General features: G+C 38.1%; 1 protein-coding gene across 1 annotated transcript in view; it reads right to left on the bottom strand.

Annotated features, from left to right (window-relative positions):
* Positions 1–17,214, bottom strand: part of LOC109406716 (tRNA (32-2'-O)-methyltransferase regulator THADA) — a 45,587-nt gene extending 28,373 nt beyond the window's left edge. The window contains exons 1-5 of the mRNA XM_029877154.2: positions 17,197–17,214; positions 13,694–13,946; positions 13,544–13,611; positions 13,372–13,484; positions 13,072–13,317 (exon numbers count right to left, since the gene is read on the bottom strand). Coding sequence (XP_029733014.2) covers positions 13,072–13,317; positions 13,372–13,484; positions 13,544–13,611; positions 13,694–13,808 — 542 coding nt within the window. The 5' untranslated portion in view covers positions 13,809–13,946; positions 17,197–17,214. The remainder of the gene's footprint in view (positions 1–13,071; positions 13,318–13,371; positions 13,485–13,543; positions 13,612–13,693; positions 13,947–17,196) is intronic.
* Positions 17,215–19,343: the final 2,129 nt, after the last annotated feature.

Below are 19,343 nucleotides of genomic sequence, written 5' to 3'. Positions count from 1 at the left end.
CAAATGTGTATACCAAATTTGGTTGGAATTGGTTGAGGCATTCCAGAGTTATGCTGGAACATACATACATACATACATACAAACATACAAATTAACATACAAACATACATATATACATTGACTTTTATATATATAGATTAACACTCCCACTGCCATGCTATAAATCACTTACACCAACTGCCATGCCTCAAAACAGTGGGAACGGTATTTTTCAACTGCTATTATCTCAGTCGTTTTTCATCCGATTTGCAAAATTTTTAAAGCAATGAATTTTCCCAGCCTTCTAGATGAATATAAAATTTTCAAACTATGGATTTGACCAAAGTTCTATTTTTGAGTACTTAAAAACTCGGAGCAAGTACCTTAAAAAATACTGTTTTTCTGGAGCCATTCCGAATGTAAATTAGTTTCCACGCATATTTTAATGTTGAATTGCCCATATTAATGAAGCAAAATTATTGCAAAGAAATATATGGAGATACTCATTATTTAAGACTATAAAATCTTCACAAAATTACGTATAATACAGAAAATTTGTATATTCGATTTGAACTTTGTATTCATCGCGACAACCCCGGTGTTTTATTGCTTGAAACCAATCACGTGCACATGAGAAATCTTTTTCCAAACGATTGTGAAAAGTATGAATCTCAGAAACTACAAAATTTTCATAAAATCACGTATAATACAGGAAATTAGTATTTCCAGTTTGAACTTCACGTTCATCGCGACAATCTCCATGTTATATTGCTTGAAAACAATCACGTGTACATAAGAATACATTAACAGATAAATGAGGACAAGTGTGAATCATAAAAACTACAAAATCTTCACAAAATTACGTGTAATACAGAAAATTTGTATATTCGGTTTGAACTTTACATTCATCGCGACAACCCCTGTGTTTTATTGCTTAAAAACAATCACGTGTACATGAGAAAACTTTTTCAGAACGATCATGAAAAGTGTGTATTGTAGGAACTACAACATTTTCACAAAATCACGTATAATACAAAAAATTTGTCTTTTCAGTTTGAACTTAACGTCCATCGCGACAACCATTGTGTTTATTGCTTGAAAACAATCACGTGCACATGAGAAAGCTTTTTCCAAACGATTGTGAAAAGTGTGTATTTTATAAACTACAAAAGTTTCATAAAATCACGTATAATACAGGAAATTTTTATTTTCAGTTTGAACTTTACGTTCATCGCGGCAATCCCCACGTTATATTGCTTGAAAATAATCGCGTGTACATAAGAATACATCTACAGATAAATGGGAACAAGTGTGAATCATAAAATTACAAACTCTTCACAAAATTACGTATAACACAGAAAAATTGCACATTCGGTTTGAACTTTACATTCATCGCGACAACCCCTATGTTTTATTGCTTGAAAACAATCACGTGTAGATGAGAAAACTTTTTCCGAACGATTGTGAAAAGTGTGTATTTTAGGAACTACAACATTTTCACAAAATCACGTATACCTTACCTACCTTGTTGGCTACAAAGTAACTTTACTCCAATGCCGAGCGTATAGTAGAGCACCATCTTCGTCGGTCTTGGGCGATGTTCCTCCAGTTTCCCCGAACGTGTAGGGATCGTAGATCTTCTTCAACCGCGTGCAGCCAGCGAGTTCGCGGCCGCCCACGAAGTCGCCTACCTCTACCGGGTTCTCTGCTGAATATTGTTTTCGCTATTCTTTCTTCCGACATTCGCACTACGTGTCCAGCCCACTGAAGTCTGCCGTATTTTATACGTTTCACAATATTCGCATCTTCGTACACTTGGTACAACTCGTGATTCATGCGTCTGCGCCACACTCCATTTTCTTGTTTCCCACCGAGAATTGTCCGCAGCACTTTGCGCTCAAAAACTCCAAAAGCTTTTCGGTCTACCTCCTTTAACGTCCACGCTTCGTGACCGTAGAGGGCAACCGGAAGAATCAGCGTCTTATACAGAGCGAATTTTGTTTGCGTTTGCAAGTTACGGGACCTAAGCTGGCTACGCAATCCGTACCAAGATCCGACTTTCCAATCGTTGTCCTTTATTCGTTGCCGGGTCTGTTGCCGTTGAATCAATCCGTTTACTCTACTATTGCTTTTCTGGGTGTTTGAAGGTTTTCAGCAGGCTACCTTACCGGGGCCGCGCTGCCTACATTGCGTTGAAGGGGCTGCCTTCTTAGGTATAGCTGACGCAATACAGCATTTCATACTCAGCCGCTGGATGCCAGAACAGACGCTGTTTGAGCCGCACTTCCTTGGTGAACAGACGCTCGGATCGTACCTCCTCAATCTAGCTGAAGTCAGAAGGACAACAGTGCCCAGGCTGCACTACCAGCTAAGCACACAACTCTTAGCTGGCGGTCTTTGTCATCGTTTGACCCGTGGAAGCATGAGGTAGGAACTTGTGAGGACCAGAGCTATATTGGACGCTCTCCTTATCGACTCACCGTTTTGCAGCCCCAAAATCACGTATATTACAGGAAATTTGTCTTTTCAGATTGAACTTCACGTCCATCTCGACAACCCTTGGGTTTATTGCTTGAAAACAATCACGTGTACATTAGAAAAACTTCTTCCAATCGATTGTGAAAAAGTGTTCAGCGTTCATCGCGACAATCCTTTTGTTTTATTGCTTGAAAACAATCACGTGCACATAGGAAAAACTTTTTCAAAGCATTTGTGACAAGTGTGAATCATCAAAACTACAAAATCTTCACAAAATTACGTACAATACAGAAATGTTGTATATTCGGTTCGAACTTTACACTCATCGTGACAATCCTTGTGTTATATTGTTTCAAAGCAATCACGTGTATATAAGAATAAATTTACAGATCACTGGAAACATGGATTCCTACATTTTTTTTTCTTCTAGGGATTCCTACAGAAATTGTTTCAAGAATTGTTGAGAAAACTTTCCTGGGATTTCCTAAGTAATTCCTCGGACCTGGTGTGATGGTTAGTTAAAGCACAGGCATTTCACCCCGAGGACCTGGGATCAAATCCCTCTCCCGAAAAAAACACACACAATGTGAGTTCTTCCTTCGGAAGGGAAGTTAAGCGTGGGTCCCGAGATGAACTAGCCAAGGGCTAAAAATCTCGTTAATACAGATAAAAAAAATAATTCCTCATGGGATTGCTTATGAGATTCCTCATTGAATTTCTTCAGGAATTAATTCTGAGATTATTTCTTCTGTGTTTATTTCAGGAAGAACTGCAGGAATAATTTTAAAAATTCCTCCAAGAATTCCCCAGGAACTCTTTTAAGAATTTCTTTAAGACTTCCTCTTGGAATTCTATCAGGAATTCCTCCAGGAATTAATCCAGTAGTTTCTCCAGGAACTTTTTATGGATTCCCTTAGGAATGCCTCTTGGAATTGCTTCCAGGATTCATCCTGGGGTTTCTACAGGAACGCCTGCAGGGATTCCTTCAGGAACTGCTTCTGTGATTTATTCAGGAACTTATCATGGGATTTCTCCACGAATTTGTTCAGGAATTCCTCTAAGAATTCTTCCAGTGATTTCTCTGGGGATTGTTTCAAGGATTCCTCTAAAAACTCCTCCAAGGATTCCTACTGAAATGCCTCTATTTTTTTTTATCATATTCCTCTAGCAATTCCTTCAGAAATGCTTCCAGGAATTCTTGTAGAGATTTCTCCAGGAGTTTCTCCAGAGATTCCTCAGGAAATCCGTACACGCTTTCCTCTAGGGTATCTTCCAGAAACTCCTCCAGGAATTTCTCCAAGGCTTCACTCGGGAATTCCTTCTGTGATTCTTTCTGGAACAACTTATTTTAAAAACTCGCCCAGAACTTTTCTTAGGATTCCTTCAGGAATTTCTCCTTGAATTCTTTAAGGAACTCCTCCAGGTATAAATTCTGTACTTCCTGCAGGAACTGTTTAGGGATTCTCTTGGGAATTCCTTGGGATTCTTCAGGAATTCCTCTAGAGTTTTCTTCAGGAACTGTTATAGGGATTCCTCCAAGAATTCCATCAGGAATTTCCCTAGGAATTCCTACAGGATTTTTTCCAGTAATTATTCAGGGGATTCCTCCAAGAGTTTTTCCAGATACTCCTACAGGAATTCCTCCAAAGATTTCTCCAGGAATTTATTCAAGGGTTCCTCCAAGAATTCCACTACGAATTCTCCTCGGCATTCTTCAGGAATTTATTCAGGGATTTTCCAGGGATTCCAACTTGGATTCATGAAGAAAATTTTCCAGGGTTCTTTTCAGCGATTCCTTCTGGGATCGCTCCTGATATTCCTCCAGGAATTCATGCAGGCATTCCTTAAATATAGGAAAATTCTCCAAAAAAATCACCAGGAATTGATCTAGAAATTCCTCCATAAATTCTGTCATAAATTCATCCAAGAATTTCACTATGAAATCCTTCAGGGATCCTTTCAAAAATTCTTCAAGGATTATCTCTAGGAAGACCCTTTGAAATTTTTCCAGGGATTCCTTCAGGAATTCTTCCAGATTTTCCTCCAGTAATTGCCAGTAGTAACTTCTTCGGGGATTTCTGCACGAATTTCTCTAAGGATTTCTCCAGGGATTTTTCAAAAATTCCCTTGAGGATTTCTTCATGAATTCCTCCAGAAATTTCTCTAGAAATTCCTCCATGAACTTTTCAAGATTTATACAAATTTTTACAAAAAAATCTCCCAGAGTTCCTTTAGAGATTCTTCCAGAAATTCATCCAATAACTATTTCAATGATTCCTCTTGGGGGTTCCTCCAGGTAATCTTCCAGATATTCCTCCAGAAATTCTCACATAAATATCTCCAGGAATTCCTCTAGGATTTAGTCTAGGAATTGCTCCAGGAACTCCTGCAGGAAAATCTTCAGGAAATGCCCCAGGAATTTCTTCAGAAGTTGATACAAAAATTACTCCTGGACATTCTTCAGAAATTATGTCAGCAATTTCTCCAGGAATTTCTCCAGAAAATCCTTTAGGAATTTCTTCAAAAATTCTTGCGGGAAATTCTCCAGGAATACCTTAAGATTTTTTAGGAATTCCTTCAGGCATTTCTCCAGGAATTACTCCAAATATTGTTTCAAGAATTGTTTCAATGATTCCTCCTGGGATTTCTCCATAAATTTCTCCAGGGCGTTTCTCAAGAATTCCTCCAGGAAATCCTTCGAAGATTCCTCCAAGAAATACTTCAAAGATTCATCCAGGAAATCGTTCAGAAATTCCTCTAAGAATCTTCTAGGGATTTCTTCAGAAATCCTTCCAGGATTTTTTTCCATGGATACTTTCAGGAATTCCTCTAGAAATTCCTCTAGGTGTTGCTTCAGGAATTCCTCCTGGGATTTCTCACAAATTTCTCTAAGGATTCAACTAGTAATTCAGTAATTCCTTCGAAAATTTCTCCAGGAATCCCTTCAGAAATTCCTCCAGAAAATCTTTCAGGAATTTCTCAAGGGATTTTTTCAGAAAAATAAATTTTCCAGATTTCCTTTAGAGATATCTCCAAAAATTCATCCAGTAATTCTTTCAAGAATTTCTCTAGAGATTCATCCAGGAATTCCTTCAAGGATTCCTCCAACACTTCCCACAGGAATACTTCTAGGAATTCCTCCAGGCATTCCTTCAGGATTTTATCAAGGAATTTCTCCAGGAACTCCTCCGGGAATAACTCCAAGAATTTCTTCAGGAATTCTTCCAGGAAATGCTCCTGGACATCTTGCAGATTTCAGATTTTTTCCAGAGATTCTTCCGGGAAATTCTTCGAAAATTCATCCAGGAAATCCTCCAGAAATTCCTCTACGGATTCTTCCAGGAAATCCTTCTGAAATTTCTCAAGGGATTTTTCTAGAAATTTCTCCAGAAATTCCTTCCAGAATTCCTCTGGATATTTCACCAGGAGTTGCTCCAAGAGCTCCATCAGGTATTTATCCAGGAATTGCTACTGGGTCTCATCCAAGAATTCCTCAGGGGGTTACGCCAGGAATTCATTTAAAAGTTGCTCCATGCATTCCTTCAGGATTCTCTCTAGAGATTTTTTCAGGAATTGCTTCAGACATTCCTTCAGGAATTCCTTCACGGATTACTTCAAGAATTTCTTCAGAGGTTCCTTCAGTAATTTCTCCAAGACTTTCTCTGGGAATTCCTTAAGAGATTTCTTCAAAAACTTTTCTAGGGATCCCTCCCATAATTCCTTCAGGATTTTTTTAAGAAATTACTCCAAGGAACCCTCATGAAATTTATATAGGACTTCTTCTAGGAATTCCTCAAGAGATTTCTTCACAAATTTCTTGAAGGACTCCTCCCAGAGTTTATCCAATAATTCCTCTTGATATAGTTTTAGATAATACTCCAGGGATTCCTTCGGAAATTCTTACGGCATTTTTCCTGGAAGTCTTCCAGGGATTGCTCGTGGAATTCTACAAGTGATATCTTTAGAAATTCCTCTCAGGTTCTTTTCTAAAATGTAGTAAGAAGTTCCTTCAGAAATTTCAGAAATTCTTCGGTCATCTTTTGCAGGGATGTACCCATGAATTTCTCCAGGATTATTTGATATTTTTTTTATTATTTCAACAATTTCTGGAGGAATTAATGCAGCGAATAGTATTGGAAGATAATTTAATAAAGATGCATACAAGAACCAGGAAATTATCCAAGGATTCTTTCAGTAACTCCTCCAGCAGTTTCTTCAGAAGTTTACTCAGCGATTCCATTAGTAATTCTTTCAATAAGCGAGACTCTTAGTCCTCCAGGGAATCTTCCAAGCAACACACATGCCACAAAAAAGTCACGGCAGGGCAGATTTTAGATTATGCAGAAGTCACAGTCACTTACTATAAACATCTAGATACTTACATGCTAAAAGTGCTTTCATACATTTCTCCAGGGAATCCTTCAGGAATTCACCCAGGAAAGACTCTTTCGGAATTCTGCCATGTATTCATCCCGAAATGTCTCTCAAAAATGCAGCAGGAATTCCTCCAGGAAATTCTTCTCAAATTCTTCCAAACATTTTTCTTTGAATAAACTCTAGGATTTTTTAAATTATTCTAAGGATCCTTCTGGAAATACGTTCATTGACATTTCTGTAGGATTATGCTCTGACATTAGTGCATGCAGTATATGGGTATATAATGCCACGTTTAGAGAGATTCCAGCAAGGATGTACTCGGAACAATTCAACTGAAGGTTTTTTCAAAATAATTATACAAAGAGGATGTCGCTACGAACGTTGTGTTTTCACCAAAAATAAAACAAAATCTGTATTTTACGTAATTTTGTGAAGTTATTGTAGTTCTAATAGTTCCTCATTCTCACAATCATTCTGAGAATGTATTCTTTATTATTTTCATGCAAAAAAGCAATAAGGTTGTCACGATCAATGCTGAGCTCGAACTTAAAATAATTTATCTTGCATTATACCAGTGGTTTTCAACCAGGGGGGAATTCCCCTATAGGGGGGGAATTTCGTTCTTTCATGCGGGGAATTGCCAATTCAAGAATATTATCTTATAATTTTATCTAAAGAACGAAGAAACAATTTTCAACATTGACAATTTTCAGTGTATCGTGAATCATCGTCGTCAAAATGTAAGTGTACACTCTCAGAAAAAATCATGTAAATTTAAGTTCACTTGAATGCACATAAAAGGAGTGGCCCGTTTGACACTAATTTACGTCTTCTATCACAAATAAAGTCGAGCTAGCAATCGCTAGAGCTGAAGCGAGAGATAAAACATGTGTAAGTAAAACCCTGTATTTCACGTAATTTTTTGAAGATTTTGTAGTTTTCAAGAATCATACTTATCATACGCATGTAATTGTTTAAAAAAATAATACACAGGGGTTGTCGCGATGAATGTTGAGTTCCAACCACAAGTACAAACTTCCTGTATTATACGTAAAATTGTGAAAACTGTGCAGTTTTTATGATTCATACTTCTCCCTATCGCTGTGGAAATGTATTCTTATGTATGTATGTGATTGTTTTGAAGCAATGAGAGACATGGCTTGTTTCGACGGACGGGAAGTGTAAAACTGAAAATACGAATTTCCAGTATTTCACGTAATTTTGTGTTTTTTTTAGTTCCTAAGATTTACACATTTCACATTCGTTTTGATAAAGTATTCTTATGCACATGCGATTGTTCTCAAGCAATAAAACACAGGGGTTGTTACGGCAAATGTGAAGTTCGAACCGAATATACTTATTTTCTGTATTATACGTAATTTTGTGAAGATTTAGTTTTTTTTACGATTCACACTTCTCACTTTCGCGTTGAAAAGTATTCCTATGTACACGTGATTGTTTTCAAGCAATAAAACACTAGGGTTGTCGCGATGAATACAAAGTTCAAATCGAATATACATATTTCCTGTATTATAAGTGATTTTGTGAAAATGTTGCAGTTCCTAAGATACACACTATTCATAATCGTTCGGAAAAAGTTTTCTCATGAACATGTGATTGTTTTCAAGCAATAAAACACAGGGGTTGTCGCGATGAATGTAAAGTTCAAACCGAATATACGCATTTTCTGTATTGTACGTAGTTTTGTGAAGATTTTGTAGTTTTTATGATTCACACTTGTCCCCATTTATCTGTAAATGTATTCTTATGTACACGTGATTGTTTTCAAGCAATATAACATGCGGATTGTCGCGATGGACGTAGAGTTCAAACTGAAAACACGAATTTCCTGTATTATACGTGATTTTATGAAAATTTTGTAGCTTCTATGATTTACACTTTTCACAATTATTTGGAAAAAGATTTCTCGTGTGCACGTGATTGGTTTCAAGCAATAAAACACAAGGGTTTTCGCGGTACATACAAAGTTCAAACCGAATATACAAATTTTCTGTATTGTACGTAATTTTGTGAAGATTTTGTAGTTTTTATGATTCACACTTGTCCCCATTGATCTGTAAATGTATTTTTATGTACACGTGATTGTTTTCAAGCAATATAACATGCGGATTGTCGCGATGAACGTAAAGTTCAAACTGAAAATACGAATTTCCTGTATTATACGTGATTTTATGAAAATTTTGTAGTTTCTTAGATTCACACTTTTCACAATCGTTTGGAAAAAGATTTCTCATGTGCACGTGATTGGTTTCAAGCAATAAAACACAGGGGTTGTCGCGATGAGTACAAAGTTCAAATCGAATATACAAATTTTCTGTATTATACGTAATTTTGTGAAGATTTTATAGTCTTAAATAATGAGTATCTCCATATATTTCTTTGCAATAATTTTGCTTCATTAATATGGGCAATTCAACATTAAAATATGCGTGGAAACTAATTTACATTCGGAATGGCTCCAGAAAAACAGCATTTTTAAGGTACTTGCTCCGAGTTTTTGAGTACTCAAAAATAGAACTTTGGTCAAATCCATAATTTGAAATTTTTATACTCATCTAGAAAGCTGGGAAAATTCATAGCTTCAAAAATTTTGCAAATCGGATGAAAAACGGCTGAGTTATATCAAGTTGAAATTACCGTTCCCACTGTTTGGGAGGCACGGCAGTGGGAGTGTTAATAGATTAATTATCTTCTACTGAAATGACCTAACGATATAAACTAGTTTGCTTTATATTGATGCAATAACTTTAGTCATGGGTACAGGCGCGAATAGCACTCATCGGGCGATCGTCACAAGTCTCGTTTCGACTCCACACGGAAAAAAATCCATTCCCCTAATCATGAATAAAAAATCATGTTCTTATGATGTCTGCCAACTCATAATATCATAATTAAAATTCATAATATCATGAATGAGTTGACCAGAAATATGAATAGGAACAAGCATTTTCAAAAATTATATTCATGGTCGCTTCCTAGCGTTACACTTTATCTGCCATATGCAATTATATAAATCGCGCGGTCGTCCAGAACAGACATGTGGAAAAAGTTGAACCTGCTATTTTTGCAAAGTTTTTATGTGGTTAGAGTAATAAATGTGCATATATGAGGAAATGGAACATCGAAACAGTGTGCCCGTAAGATTCGGCAGGTTGTTGGGAGTTGATTGACTAAAAAGTAAACGCGCAAAAAGTAAACAGTGCCTAGTTCGCGTTTTCGTTGTGCCATCCGTCGTAGTTCCGAGTTTATGTACGGAGGGTGAAGCAAAGTGAGAATCGCGCGTTAATTTTCGGTAATTCTCTCTATTTTTCCGGTTTATCCATCGTTCGACGAGTTCGGAGACTCAGCAAGTGATGTGAACAATTGATGTGGTTTGGAGGGCATCCTTAGCCTGTTGGATGTAGGTGCCAAAGACAAAAATAATAAACCAGCTAAATATGATTATCCGGGGAGTTCGATCATTGTTGTTCTCTTTTATATTTGAACATTACATATCTTCACTAACAAGAGACCAACTAAAAAGTGCTGCTTGCTCATAGAAAAAAGAATGATGGATAGGTCCCAAAATCGTAGAAATGGGCTCTGATATCACGTATTTTATTTTCTTATGATTTTAGCTTGCATCGTTTTATTAATCTAATTAAAAGCATTTAGGACAGACGACGACGGAATCATAAAAGTAATTCTTAATTCCATGAATTCTATGCATGGTTCCATTTCCCTCAACCATGATTTTATGAATTTGACTGAGAAACATTGAGGTCCGACGACGACGGAATCATAAAAGTATTTTTTGATTCCATGAATTCTATGCATGGCTCTACCTCACCAAACCATAATTTTATGAATCTGGTGGTAAAGCATCAGGATCTGCATCCAGGTTTATGAAAATTATTCTTGGCTTCATGAATGCTACTCATGATCCCAGCTTATTTAATCATAGCTTCATGATTATATTTTCCATTTTTGGTCGTCGAAAGCCAAAACAATAACGGCATAGCGTTATGGTGAAATCAATCATAAGATCATAAAATTTAATCATGGTGTATATTTATAACATAAAATCATAAAAATATCGGGAAACTATGAGTCATATTCATGGTCTTGGGAATGGATTTTTTCCGTGCAGCAGCAGACAAAACAAAAAAATATCAAAACATTAATCACATGAGTGTAGCAGTACCGTTGGAAATGAAAACGGTACAAAAAATGTTTTTTTTTTGTTTTTTTTTGTGTTGCCCTTGCATTTATGTTGCTTTTGCAACTGCTGTCATCGTGCAGCCACATGTGTGTGGCATTAATGTGTTTTTATGGGGCCCTTTTCAACTTTAATATTGCTTTAATGAGATGCTTATAGTAATGCAGCTCCCTCCCGTTGATTCTAGATTCCTGACTATTGTTTCAGCTTTGATTTATATCCGGCCTTGTTCCGAACCTCCATGCTTCATGGAACTGGAATTACTAGTTTACATGTCCATGTCGTCTCCTCATGGCAGACGCTTTTTCGGCAAAAGATTTGCCAGCGAGCAAGCTAAAAGTAAATCTAAGTAAATTTGCCTAACAACATTACCGAACACTTTATATTGCACTGCATCATTAATGTGTTTTTATTGGGCCCTTTTCAACTTTAATATTGCTTTAATGAGATGCTTATAGTAATGCAGCTTTAAAATTATATTCTTATACAATACTATAAAAGATGTATAAGGCACTCAAATATAGCTTCGTGGTTACTTGGATCTTAACCCAAATTTGCGTCAAATAAGGCCCCCGCTAGGTGAAAGTAACTTACCAACGCGTATTTGTTGGTGGCAGGGATGGCATGCTCCTCAGTGTATGTATAAGTGTGCGCGGTTTTGATATAAAAATGAGCTGCACTGTGCACATTTTATGAGCCCAATTCTATCCCTGGTTGGTAGCAAACGAGAACTACTTAGAATCCCAGTACACATGGTCAAATATTTGTCATCTTTTTTCTGTGTCAACATCTTGTTTGACACGATCGAATTTTCATTAGTGTACAGATGTTTGATCTTTAGGGGCTGTCCATAAACCACGTGGTCATTCTTTTGGGACTTTTCAACCCCCCCCCCCCCGCGTGGTCATTAGTCCATACAAAAATTTTTGTTTGTCCATACAAAATGGTCATTGGCCGAACCCCCCCCCCCCCCCCCCTCATGACCACGTGGTTTATGGACAGCCCCTTAATTCATTCATTTGATGCAAATTTGAGTATAGCGCATTTAGTTCACCACTGGACTATCGCACTAGTTTTCACGAGTGCGAAAACGCTAATAAAAGTGCGCGATTGCATCAAATCAACTCGGTGTCTTCAGAGCACTTGTTCTCCATAGATTGAAGAAATAGTGCGCCGAAGACATCAACCTGATTTGATGCAATCGCGCACTTTTATTTACGCTTTCGCATTTATAATGTCGCAGTTCGCAGTCCAGTAGTGAACTAAATGCGGTATATTTAATTTCAAGGAAGACCGGGATTGCGTCAAAACAACTTAAATTTGGGTCGATTTGTAGTTCCGTGTATATCTTAAAAAAAAAGTCTGTCCAGTTTATGAAATGCACAGGGCTTACATCTGTGGGCATCAGAGAGGTGTCGGTGTCGGAGTTCGATTCTAACGAACAGAATCGAATAAGATTCTGAAAGGAATGACTGGAAGGGTATGGAAAGGATTGATCTTATGGGAATTTAATAATAAAAATTGACCCAACTGTCTATGAAATAATTGATCGATGCATAAAGGAAAAAGTAGAAACAGTTTTGACATCCGAGCGGTGTGCACGGCTGATGAGATCCTCGTCGCTGATTGGTCGATGGATGTAAACGACACACCGCTTGGATGTCAAAACTTTCGCTTCTTTTCGCTTGGTGTATCAATCAATATTACTAATTAAGCAAATCTGGAGCTCGATTTGAATAGGTCGTATGTGCGTTTGTCGATTAAAAATTCGATCAGTTGTATTCGCTTATTATGGCGAAAACCGTTGAAATTGAGCAAAGTTGATACATACAGCAGAATCCTCACAAAACAGGCTTTCTGTTCCATCATTGAAAGTTTGCAAAATATCTGCCATATTACTACAATGACTAAAATAAACTGATCGAATTTTATATCGACAAAAGCACATACGACCTATTCAAATCGAGCTCCAGAAATGATTTACTACACTGGAATCAAAATAGTTGAAGAATACGCACCTTAAATGATCCGTGTACAACATAAGGGATTTGTTGAAAAAGCACAGGATATCCTGCAAACAACTGCGAATAGCATCCACCCCAACCTTGAAGTTGTCGAAACAACTACCAATACTGTTGACGATTGCATTACGACTGGCCAAAGTGCTTTTCTGTTGCTTGTCGAAACCTTGAATTCGGCTCCGGATCGTGTTTGACAGACCCAGCACCACCACCTCCTTGCCAATTGTAATTTGGCTCAGAAATCTACAAAAGTGCCATGTCATAAGTCTTTCTAAATAAAAATTATAATTTAAGTACTTAGTTATCGTGTTTTTTACTGCATGCTTCAGAGGAGCTTCCATGAACAGTTCCGCTAAAATTTGAATGTTCGATAGGAGAGATTTTTCAATGTCCAAAATATAGGCGGAATACTGAAACAAAAACAAAGGTTGAAAATATCTGGTGAAGCAGCGAGTTACTTGTGAATCACCTCCTTCAGTAATTTAATCTGCTCATCTACTGTTGAAGCTTCTGCTAAACCGCTGATGTATTTATTTTCTGTAAAATTAATTCATAAAATTACATTCTCAATCGTATTACAAATTGACATTTTATATGACATGCATACGCATATACGAACCAGGTTGATAGATACATGATGAAGGCACTTTGAATAGATCCATTCGCATTTCGGAATTTTTCTTCACATTTTCATTCGCCCGAATGGACGATACTCGCAGTGATAATCCGTTCATTTTGAATGGAGATTTCCAGCGTGGTTAATTATGTATCGATTGTGACTAAATGTGCGAAACTGCTTTCATTCAGGACTCAGTTTTAAAGAACTTTTTGATAAGTATGTCCATGTGGATCCTGCTGTGTACACCGTTTATCTGTATAATGATAGAAAAACAAAAAGCTGAGCTTCGTTTCACTGTGGGCCAAAACTTTTGCCACATATATTAACGTCAGTGTCAACTGACCTATGCACGAGATCTTTAATTCGGCGTTTGAGTGGTGCCGTGGTTACATAGAATCGAATAATAATCGAATAATAGGGTATTGGTTCCCTTATTAAGCATGTGGCTCCCATTTTCATCTCACGAAAAACAAAGGATTAAAGCGCTGTTTGTTTTGTTTCTTATTTTTGTATTTTTTGTTAGAAGTGAGCACCCATGAAAACAAAAAGAACGGAGTCAATCGGTGCCGTAATCGCTTATTTTCGAATATGATAAAAATGGGAGCATGAGATTACTGATGGCACACATACCCTATAATCTATAATACAGACGCAGCCAGTACGAGAAGCATTTCACGACCTGTAGCTACACTGAAAAAAGGGACATGGTAATTCTGACTGTATCGAGGCTCAAATTAAAACAACTTTACTACTTGATTTTGGTAGACCATAATTTTTGCTTAAAATTACCATGTGCAGGGTCCAACTTACTATGTTGCTTTTTGTTCACAATCCATAGTGTTTTCAACCCACATTTCGTAGTCAGTTTTACTATGCGCATGGTAAACTGCATAGTATACTAGACCATCGTAGCATGGTTCCAATTACTATGCGTGTGGTTAAACGGTTGTGTCATTTTCATTATTTACGTCGAGGAAAAAAATGCAGAGAAACAAATTTAATTGAATTTATTGATTTAAAATATTAACATCCATATACTTATAAGTAATAACAAACTTAGACACCTTATCTCGGATTCAGCCACAAGTTCCGCGGGAATGCTGTTTGTTGAGCGATGTTGTTCGGGGTCTTGTGCTGAATACAGCACTGGCGGAAGAAGGTTTTCCGAGAGGAAAAAATACGACGGGTGAACCGCTTGCATAAGGGGGTTCCGAGGGCATCTTCCTAGCTGGTCAAGCAATTATTTGCATGTGCATCGAGAACATCCTCCCTGCAACATTCTCCCGGCAGGAACCACTGTAGGAGCTTCATGCTCTGGCGGATTATATGCATCTGGATCTGCTTCATGAGCTTCTGGTTTTCCAGTGGGTATGAAATGGAAGGAGGGGATCATTCATACTGGCGAATAGCTTCGGTTGCCACCGGTGGAAGTGGGGATTCGGTCCATTTTGAAGTACCTAGATTTCTCCTCGGAAAGTGGTATCCGAAAAACTGATGGGAAACATTTGGGTTCGTCTGAAAACGGTGAAATCGATAATCAATCCAAAAGTGGTTTGTTGTTGGAATCGGTGCCATGAGAGGTGGCGAAACCGAGGGCGAAACTTCCGGATGCTCCATATTGTAACCCGGATAAGTTAATGATGACTTACCATGCTTTTTCACAGTTCTATAAAATTAGTCTATGATTCTATCCTCGGTTTTAGCCAGTAGTGTAATTTTGATTAAATGTAAAATTAAAAATGTAAATACAGTTCAATCCAAGAACAAGTCAAGACTTGCGGCGCGTGATGATGTGTTAAGGATATTTTGACTAAAACATGTAGTTAAGATTACCATGTGTCGTGTCACTAAGTCATGGTAATATCAACTAAAATGTAGTAAACACAACAAAATATGTGATCATTTTTTGTCAATGCATGGTTCTGACAATCACGAACAGCGTTATCAAGATAACTACGTTTGATGGTATTGATTACTATGCGCTTGATCGTCAAACCATGGTAATTGCAAGGAAAACATAGTAGCCATTACTAATAACATGTTCGTTACGACTATTTTTAGGCATGGTAAAATTGAACATGGTTGAATTATTAGCTTTACTATATTTTTTTTCTCAGTGTATAGCTGTTTTCAACATTTGTAAGCAAATGCATACATTGATTTGTCACATGTTACTGTTTTTGTCAAAATTGAGGTTTGCGGCCTACCGGGTGCGCCGCCGCCATGCTTTTGAATCTGATATCTTGTATGCACGGTAAATCATGATGGTTGCCCAAGTAACAATTCCAATTCCTTATAGATTTGATTTTTTGCCTTTCTCGTTCACCAAAGTGTTCTGAAAGGCTATATGTTCACTCAAAAAACGAATTTTCGATAGAAGGCTCGGAGGGTCAAGTCACATATACCAATCAACTCAGTTCGTCGAATTGAGATGATGTCTGTATGTGTGTATGTATGGTGTACAAAAAAAGATCACTCACTTTTAAGGCACTTCCCATTGACCGATTTTACGGATTTTAGCACGAATCAAACCGGAATTTTACCGCATTGTTTGCTATTGAAAATTATTATGATCGGTCAAGGCGTTCCGGAGTTAATGCCATTTTAGTGATCCGGACCAGCACCGGTGGAACTGGTCATATATAAAACTGAACCATGACACATCAAGCTGCGCCGATTTTTGTAATCTTTAGCATGGTTGACGAATTTTGTGCGGAAATTAATATAGGAGACCAGAAAATCCCCAATATTGGCCCAATATTGAAGATGGCGACTAGAATACCCAAGATGGCGATCTAAAATCCAAGATGACGGTCTAAAATCCAAGATGACGGTTGAAAATTTTGGTCTAAAAACCATGTAATATGGCTATATTTGGTATGAGGAAGATGTCCGGAACTTGAAAATGGCCACCAGAATATCCAAGATGGCGGTCAAATATCCAAGATGCAGGCTCCAAATTAAGATGGCGGCTGTTTAATGGAGTTTTACACACTAAGATTCGATTACCGGAGTCGGTAAAATTTTACTGGGTTTTTTGAACAACAGAGTTAACTCGGTAATTTTCTTCGTTACCGAAAACTCAGTATGTATAGCGTTAAATTGCTAGCTGTCAAATGAATACTGATTTAGTCAGTAAATTCTGCTGTCAATGTATTACGGACTTTTTCGGTAAATTGATATTACGATTTTTCAGCAGTGCGGTCCCCAGCCCTCCCGTTGATTCCAGATTCCTAACTATTGTTCCAGCTTTGATTTATGTCCGGCCTTGTTCCGAACCTCCATGCTTCATGGAACTGGAATTACTAGTTTATATGTCCATGTCGTCTCCTCATGGCAGACGCTTTTTCGGCAAAAGATTTGCCGGCGAGCAAGCTATAAGTGAATCTAAGTAAATTTGCCTAACAACATTACCGAACACTTTATCTTGCACTTCATCCCCATAATAGCTGTCGTTTACTCACAACCAACGCATTACTCAGCGGAGATATCCAATTACTTACCTTGTGGAATTTTCTTAGCAAGAATCAGATATGGGGAAGGGCAATTTCTCCAATGGCAAATCTTCTTTAAAAGCAGCGCAGTTGCAGCAAAAGTTTCTTCCTTCAATGGCCGCAACCATCTTCATTGCAAAAAGCATTTTCGTTTGACAGCTGCCCAATATGCGCGCGAAGTTTGTTTTCATTGAATTTTGATGAAAACTCGGTAAAACGTAGTAAATGCTGGAAAGCCGGCACTTGTTTTTGCTGACTTTTCACTCTTTTCAGTGAATACTCGGTATTACTGAGCTACCGGTAGTAGCAATTACCGTCTTCAACAAACAAATGACATGTGTTGCTGAGAGTCAGTATTTTTATGTAAAATAACTAAAGTATCGGTATTTTTTTCGCTTTACTGATCAAACACCGTAAAATAAATTACCGAACAGTGGAAGCGTGATTGAGTGTGTAGGCCCTAAAACCATGCAATAAAGGGTGATACGGTCAAAATTTGGTCACACATTTTTTTTCATAACTTTAGACTGCGTACACCAAAACAGCTAATTTTTGGACCAGTAATGCTACATTATATGTAGCTTATACCATACAATTTTCATCAAAATCGATTAAGTATTGGTTGATATATAGATAATACCATCGACCTACTTTTTTAAAATTTTGTACAAAGGCGTCCCATAGTAAATTTTCGGAAATTTAAGGTCAGTAAAGCACAATTTTGATTATAGAACTTGTGCGCGAGTAAGCCCACCGTGCACACTACAACTACTCCGATCAATCAAGTGGATTACCTTCCATATTCGCTACGGCCTATGTAGCTGACAACGGTAGGTGATCAAAACAAAACGACGATCAGAAACGAATTGAATTGCACCGTGATTTGGCAGAAATTATCTTTATTGTAAAATACGTTTTTTCTCGCATTTATTGAATTCGATTCAGAGTAAGTACTTAAGAAGTACACCTAGTTTATAATTGTAATAAAAATAATTTAAACTACTTATTACCTTAACAGCTTAAACCTATATCTAAAAAACTATTGCGGACAGACAGACAGTTAGGGAAACAGATTAAAAGGAACTATAAACGTAAGTAATTATTGAAATAATGCGTAAAATATGTCCAAAACTTATTGAAATACACTTCCGCAGCTTAAAGCATTATCCCAGAAATACCGGGTGTGCTAAAAGGCGTCCGAAAATCCTTTCTGTCCCGTCCACCGCAACAATCTTTAAGGTTTATTACCTCAAACCTACCGATCTCTGAGATGTCGGGTTCGAACAGGACGACGAGCAAACGTCGCGGTGTGGTCCGGCAGCTTACGGACGAAGAATGTTCAGTAGCCGCCCGTTGTCCCTCCTGTGACCGCCCCGATGTGGCAGATAAGTGGATGGTCCAATGCGACCTGTGTGAGAGGTGGTTCCACTTCTCATGTGCCAGGGTTGACGAGAGTGTCAGGGATCGCAGTTTTGCCTGTGTCACTTGCGCGCTAAGACATGGACTGGAATCCACAAGGTCAACCGCGTCCAGTACCAATTCGGCTAGACGACGACTGGAACTTCTTCGGTTAGAGGAAGAGAAGGAACTCCAGGAGAAGCTATTGGCGGAACAAGTGGAAGAGGAAGCTGCTCTACAGAAGAAGATGATAGAAGAGGAACGGGAGCGAAGACAACGAATCATGCAGGGAAGGCTGGAGATTGCAAAGCGATACTTAAGTAAAAAATACGAAGTATTGCAGGAAGAGGAGAGATCCCAAGATGGTGGGAGTCGGAAAAGCCGTTCCAGTACTCGGAGTGTGCTCGCTGATGTCGAGAAGTGGGTGAACAATCAAGATTTGGCCATGGCGGCCGGACCCGGGACAAGTCATATCCCCGTCAGCGCCACGCTAATTCCCGAAGTTGACCCCAGAACAAGTTTCTGCCCAGGTTGGCATTCCCAGCCAATCCGGATTGGCGAGTAGAGCATTCGATCGTAACGAAATCTCTTCGTGGGGCGTACTGGTTCCTCGATCCGGCCAACATCCAGCGAATTCTGTTCAGAATCTCCCTTCGTCGCAACCAACAACATCCAGTACTCCGCAGCAAGTGAGACAAATTCCTCATACAACGAATCACTCAGCAGTTATCTCTCCCCCCACGACGACACAGCATGAT

This window comes from Aedes albopictus, chromosome 3 (assembly GCF_035046485.1).
Source record: "Aedes albopictus strain Foshan chromosome 3, AalbF5, whole genome shotgun sequence".
NCBI classification, from domain to species: Eukaryota; Metazoa; Arthropoda; class Insecta; order Diptera; family Culicidae; genus Aedes; species Aedes albopictus.
This window is presented reverse-complemented; position numbering and strand designations above follow the sequence as displayed.